The sequence below is a fragment of the Papaver somniferum genome, chromosome 11 (genome assembly GCF_003573695.1).
Source record: "Papaver somniferum cultivar HN1 chromosome 11, ASM357369v1, whole genome shotgun sequence".
Taxonomy (NCBI): domain Eukaryota; kingdom Viridiplantae; phylum Streptophyta; class Magnoliopsida; order Ranunculales; family Papaveraceae; genus Papaver; species Papaver somniferum.
This window is the reverse complement of record NC_039368.1, coordinates 57,081,371-57,088,615: the sequence shown is the minus strand read 5'-3', so window position 1 is coordinate 57,088,615 and position 7,245 is coordinate 57,081,371. Positions and strand designations below refer to the sequence as shown.

General features: G+C 37.3%; 1 protein-coding gene across 1 annotated transcript; it reads right to left on the bottom strand.

The window, feature by feature from the left end:
- Positions 1-906: 906 nt before the first annotated feature.
- On the bottom strand, positions 907-5,846 carry LOC113320151 (probable apyrase 6). Its single transcript, XM_026568090.1, has 8 exons — positions 4,922-5,846; positions 4,446-4,558; positions 3,801-3,908; positions 3,504-3,549; positions 3,131-3,304; positions 2,036-2,133; positions 1,452-1,648; positions 907-1,320 (listed from the first exon to the last, which is right to left on the bottom strand). The coding sequence occupies exons 1-8, from the start codon at positions 5,538-5,540 to the stop codon at positions 1,047-1,049; spliced, it is 1,629 nt and encodes a 542-aa protein (XP_026423875.1). The 5' UTR covers positions 5,541-5,846; the 3' UTR covers positions 907-1,046.
- Positions 5,847-7,245: the final 1,399 nt, after the last annotated feature.

Below are 7,245 nucleotides of genomic sequence, written 5' to 3'. Positions count from 1 at the left end.
AACTTAAACATTTCAACACCAAGTCCACCTCCAAAATAACTGGCTGCTTTTGGCATAACTGCACAAGTACTTTGGTAGAGTAAGATTCTAATGTTTCCAATACTGCACAAAATTTAAAAATATCTATTGGATCCATCCAACAACAATCCAATATCTACTACTAGTATTGATTTTGCACTAATACTGAGGAACAATGCAAGAGATTTCGAGACAGCTAGAGCAGGACATGTTGCTGCAACAAACCTAGAATAAGCACAAGGTCTACTAGGGTTGCTCCAAGCAAAGTAAAAGCTTATACTTGCTCAAAGGTGACTACACCTGTTACATGGCAAAGTAAGACTTATACGTGCTCAAATTATTTGGGTTTCTCTTTTGTTAATCCATCGGGCAATGACGTTGATGATGCTTTGGCCATTCCATCTCTTTGTATTAAGGCCAAAATCCAAGCAGATAATCTAGATGGTCCTACTTCTTTTGTATTGGATAATTTCAGTTTAATCTTTTCAAATGGAAATCTAATTCACAAAAATAAAAACAAATTTATCTGACTACTGATTGAGGTTAAGATTCTAAACACGTCAATATATAACAACCCAAGATCTAAGCCTACCTGGTAAACCTTGTGTTAAATGTTACGGTAGCCATATATACTTGTGTACTGTACAGATCTAGTTAATGATATCGCCGCCTACAGTTCCCCTGGTCAAGCGGAATACTTGGGTTGCTGTTTTCTTTTGTTTTTTAGACTCCCAACGGGCTTTCGCAGCTGTGGATAAGTTGTTTAGGCGAAGAATGACCAAGTTGAGAAGTTCAAGATACTTGCTTTTAAGCATTATATGAGAAGTCACTAGTAACATGAACTCGATTGGACCAGTGAAAAACAAAATGGCATTACCTTTTCATTACTGTTTTTTTTTTTTTTTTTTTTTTTTTTTTTTTTTTTTTTTGGTTTTCTTTTGCAGATTCTACCCGTACGTCTCTATCCTCATTATCAACTCTATAAATACATTTACAGCTCTTCTCAAAAAGAAAATGAAAAAGAAAAATCACCTAGGTATACAAGTGACAATGTAATGCCCTTTCTCCAGGTCGTATACTGTCTTCATTTGAGGTTTCCACCATTTTGATACATAAAAGGCTGCAAGAATTGCAAATAAGAGAATAGCAAATAATGAGAAGTAGGTGACTGAATCATTCCCAATGACACCATCCAGCTTTTCTAGCTCTGATTCCTTTAAAGGCTCTACTACTGTTTGGAGAATGAAAGCTCCTAATGTCCAATCAAGGGGGACGCCTCCAGCTTGATTTGCAAATCCTATCCTGCAACAATTCAATTTTAGCTATTATTATTCATAATCTATCAGTGCAGCGCAAAAGCAGTATTTTTGTTGTTACATAATTCAAATTAGCATTTCCCAGTATCGTAGTTTAACAAACAGAAGTGTGCATACCGCTTGTCATTCATAGGGATTCCAAGACCATCGTGCAGTAGTGCAACAATGTAGGCAGAAGAGAAACAGTATCTCAACAAATCCAATTCATCGATTCCTTGGTGCTCATCTTTCAGTTTCTCCCAATCATCGTCACAATAGTGTCGCCCAGCAGATTCTAATTCTGTTAGAGTAGTCTTAGGGACCAGACCAAAGAACTGTAGAAGGTCGGAAAAAAGCAACAATCATAAGTTAAAAACCACATTTTAGGGGTTTGACATACATAAACTCAAAAATCAGGCAAGCATGTGACCAATGACCATGCACTCAGAATATGCAGAGCAGTGATAACATAACGGTTAACTCAGTGGTGATATGCCCCCTCTCCGTCTTCTCTACAAGACCCTCTTATCTGACAATGTCTATCAAGAATTCAAGATTGCTTGTTTCCAAATGTACTTTCCTACTTAAAGTTACCAGCCAAGAGAATGTTAAAAAAGAGATTGAGATGAAAGCCTTGTCCTTCATGACATCTTCATCCAATCTAAGCTCTTAGAAACTTTAACAGGGAAACAATAAAACAGCAACTGTGTCCTTGTACAGACCTCTGAAATATAAAAGAAGTTCTCTGGAGGAACAGGCTTGCCTCGCAATTCAGGCAAGAAAGTTGACACTGTTTCACAAGGAGGATGCAAGCATTCATCTGCAAAATAAATTAATAAAATCAGGACCGGAACAATATTTTTCATGAGTTGGGTCCTCAATAGGTTACAGAAACATAACTCAGAGATAAGGAAAACATTAATCGAATAAAGAAACACAATAGGTTACATGTATATGATTATAACTATCTGCCAATTATGATTTTACATACCCTAACATATAAGATCTGGACTTTGAACCGTTACATGTTCATCTAGGATTATCAGTCTATACTTCTTTATTTAAGATTCTAATCTGTAAGGGTCATCAGCTTTCAGTATGATGCTCACCTTTCTTTGACAAATTCTTTACTGTAAGCTTTTGCGAAAGAAAGACCATAGGATTTATTCGATCGCTCTTTAAAGTTCTGGAATGAAGAGGAGGCATGCTAAAAACAAACTGAGAGTGAGAGCTACTTGGAGCGAGCGTGGACGGGCCACAATTTCATTTTCTTTATTTTGACATCCTTGCTTTGGACCTGGAGGTACAGCAGTCCCTTTGTCCCGCACACACACCGGGTAATTAAGGGAAAAACTCCCTGGAGCTTTCCAACAGGACCGACCTAAGGCCTCGTTCACTCATTTTTCTAAACCTTATGCATGTGAACTGTTCTTAACATTGTACCAACTCCCGTTATTGATAAGCCAGATTTACTCTCATCAAATGATGTAATGCGGATCATGTCTTGGGTCGCTTGGCATGAATAGGGATAGTGTTCTCGTTCTCTCTTACCGATTAAAAAAAGGGATAAACGAGTTGTTAGTGGTTTTAGGGAACCATAGACATGCCTATGTGTGAAATTTTTACTAATCACAACAAGTTATTCCCAAGAAAGAAGTTCGGGTATGCTACTGTTCCAAGTTCGGGTATGAGTTCATCTAATAACCATATAAAAGAAAAATAACTGTAGAATGAAAAGACGCCGACCTGGAAACAAATTAGAACAACTTAGAAAGGAACTGACAGCTGTCTCAAACTAGCAAGGGACGAGATTTTACCATTTCTTTTATGTAACAAGGCTGCGGCTTTAGATCTGCATGCAGAAAAGTTGCCTACAGAGTCGGGTGCCAGAAGTTCCTTATGACTTGCATCTACTGCAACAGAAGGACTCAATGTTCGACCATATCCCTTAGGAATGCAGGGGCTTGCAATTTCCTTGAGCGAACCTGAAGCTGCAAATTTGCAAAGAGATTGCACAAGTTCAATGGGCAGAAACAAGATTACACTGAACAGAACCAATGAGATAGCATAATATAACTTTTGAAACAAAACAAAAAACAAGGCGCTGAGGCTGGTTTAAGAAAATCTTACTACAGTATCAATAATAAATAACATCCACATCATACATGGAAATCAAGGTATGCAACTTACATGAAGTCAATACATTGGAATTATGCACCGATTTCCAAGCTGCATCCTGCATAAAAACAAAGTTCGTGAATATATATACATATGGGACCTTAGACCATTAATAGTTCCGTTCAAAAGACTTCAATGCATAAGCACTAAACAGTAAGGAGTTTGATGACATAGTAATACTCTAAGTTCTAACTCTGATCCTAGAGAAAACTTCAATCTCTTTCACCTTTCAAACGGAAACTGCATTGGGAAAACTTAAAGTCAAGTGAAAGGAATAAATAAACTGCTAACCATGTATTAGTGAATCACCTGACCCAGACGAACTGTAGATTGTGCATAAAGATTGTACGTAACTCCAGCTAGTGTTATCATTCGTGAAAATTCCATTGGAGCAGGTTCTCGCAAAGCAAATGTTACCTGTATCAGTTGCAAGGCTAAATAAGTATCATACTATTATGATTTAGCAAAATATTCATACATGGGAATGCGAAATACACATATTTTCTGGCTCTTGGTGAGTATGTTGAAAATTAAATTTTTGGAAAGAGTGCAAGTGCTTTTTGAATGTAACATGACCAGTCACTAATAGAAATACACTCAGTTGCAGGGAAAATTACGAAACAAGATTAAGAAAAATTATAGATGAGGGAATGTCATACAAGTCAGAATGTATATTGATGTTCTTGACCTCTTGGCATGAAAGGTAAAATTTAAATTTTGGATCAAGTATAACAGAACTTATGTTTTTTCAAATTTAACATGACTTATCACCAATCTCTTCACTTTCCTAACAAGAAGATCTCCTTAACAACTTGATAGAATGCTTCACTAAATTGCTTAACCATAAAAAATCCCAAAAGGGAAATCTTTTTCTGCAGCTGGTAGCTACAACTACCGCTTGTCAAAAAAGGATAGAGTTCAGCGAAATAGATGGGAAAGGAGAATGAACAAGACCTGTACGGAGGACCCAGCGAGTTCAACTATCCCTGTTGTTTCTTGTGGATCACCTCCTAAAGTTCCATGAGCATAATTAGCAGCCACCCAAGCATAAACACCTTCATCCTGACCTGAACAATATACCCAGTTAAGAATACCAATGCCAGCCATCAACAAATAATAATACTCCACGAATATTTGAAAGAAAAAAACATGCAAAAGATACTCAGAGCTGAGCTTGCTGTTAAAAGATCCTTCTTAACAATTAGTAAGACTATTCCAGAAGTACACTGAGATTTTACTCTAAGACTGCTTCAGCATTACGTTGAGATTTTACTCTCAGACTATTTGGGCACATAAAGTCACACCAAGTCACTAACACCAACACTTATTTATAACAGCAACTTAAAAAAGAGCCTTCCTTTTAGTACCAAGCTACTAAAAGACTTTAAATTTACTTCAAGTGTTAGCATATGGTTGAATAACACACGCACCTGTTAACAGTGATGCCCATTCATTTTCGAAAAGAAAACCTGAAGATCTCAAAACCCGTCTACACGATTCAAGAATGCTCTTACTTGCATCCAAACCAACTCCCCGAAGTCCTTCAGAAGCCATCAACCAAACTCTTGTATTCTTCCATTGAGTTTTTGGAACCCTTTTCTTAGCAAATTTCAATAATCTCAAAATAGAACTCCCAGCATTATCAGGATCATCAGCAAATTCCACCAATGCTGGTCTAATTTTCAATGATTTGGACCCTTTTCCATCGAAACCAATAAATGGAATTCTACCTTCATTTAAGAACTCAAAAACATGAATTCTTGAACCAGTATTGCCAGCATCAATAATAATACCAAATCCTTTAGGTTTTGATTCATCAAACTTTGATGATTGATGGATTCCTTTAGCAATTGTAAATAAATAGAATAAAAATGGGATAATTAAGAGTATAGCACCTACAGTCCACCATTTTTCACGAGATTGTGATGAAGAGATCTGCGAGAGTTTTGGGAATGGAGGAGATAACGAATGCATTCGTGGATGTAGTTGTGTTCTATGTGGTGGTATGTAAGAATTAGAAGCTCTAGATTGAAGGTTTGTGTAATCCATAGGTAATACAAGTTAACAAAGAACATGTGGAGTTTATTTATAACTGGATCCAAATTCTCTCTTTTTCACATTCCAAATACGATTCAACCTTCTTCTATTCTTCTAACTCAGAAAATTTTCTCTTTTCTTTTCAGGGTAACTAACAAGTAGTGACTGAGGCTTTCAAAGAGTTTCGAGATTCCTCTTGTAAATCGAATGATGTTCTTCGGGTGGTTTTTTTTCTTCTGAAGGTATGTGTTGAAAATGTGAAAGACTGGACTGTATCTTTGTGATGATTCGCACGCGGTTAGATGTATTCGTCCTTGAGATTGTGCGACCTGGTTGGCTTTTAGGACCTAGATCGAATAATGATGCTAACACACCTTTGTTTTGGATGACCACGCCATACACCACTTTTGTTTGACTTTATCGGGGTTGGTCCTTTTGTGAGAAGTATCCGAATTTAGCTCCCGTTTGAGAATTGAGTCGTAATGACGATTATTTTTAATAGGGAGTGACGAAATACAATCCATATTTTAATTAAATACGACTATCACTTAATTGTCAAAATATTTATGTACGAAGTTTGTATGGGTGATCATGGCCTATCATCTCCATGCATGTTCTTCATTTTCGTGTTCTTCTGGTTTTCGACCATTAATACTCTATAGTTGTCTCTTATATTAAATAACGTTACTCATGTCTCTTTTGTTGGAAAAAAAAATGGGTTTCACAAAGGATGAATGACACAGAGAAGAAAGTGTTGCACTCCAAAACTTTCAAGGCTTGTATAAATTTCTTTTAGACAAATATTTCTACCCTCCCAATAACAATTGGCGATTACAACAGGTATGCGAAATATTGCCTTCAGGATACAATGAAAGCCCTGCAACGAAAACTGAATTCAAGGTTTGTACCCCTTGATTCAATCAAGAACACACAAAGAGATTTCTGATTTCTGATGATGCTTTTTTTTGAAACAGAGAAAACAGATTGATTTTTCTTATATGTTAAACGAAACTGGGAGAAGCTATTTATAAAGGGTTTTGCACCTGTTGGGAATAGGTTTTTATTCGCCAACAGGTTTCTATTCACGAAACGTCAGGTTCCTTCATCAACAGACATCAATGGTGTCTTTTGGATTCGAAATTTTCGAACAGGCTTTTATCGGCCAAATAAAACCTTCAGTTCAAAAAATTCTTCAGAGGGCGTTGCCCCCTTGAAACCCCCACCAGGGGCGGTCTCCCCTGGACCCCCACGACCTGACCTGTCAGGTCGACCACAGCCTGGGGGGCGATGCCCCCCAGGACCCCCCTTTGGTTAGCGGCGTTGAAAATATTCCAACATTCTCCCCCTATTTTCAAAACCATAAAACAAAGTTAAAACTTTTAAATCAGAGTGACTGCATCACCGAAGTGACTGCCTACGTACCCGAGTGGGATCAAGCCAACGTAGTTCAAGCACAATTGAGACTAAGCATCATCGTTGAAATCAACACATAAATGATAGGTATTTTTTGGATTTGAACCTTCACTTAGTGTAAGAAACTCAAAGCCTTATCGAGGTTCTATGGTGAAACCAGTCTTGAACCAAGTACCCCTTATGATAAAACCGGAGTCTCCACACATATTGATTTCATAAAATCATGTGTTTTGTAGCCAAGCACGTTAATGGCCATGTGCTTATATCCTTGTTCATGAGTCTTCTTTAGAGAACGGTCTTCTTC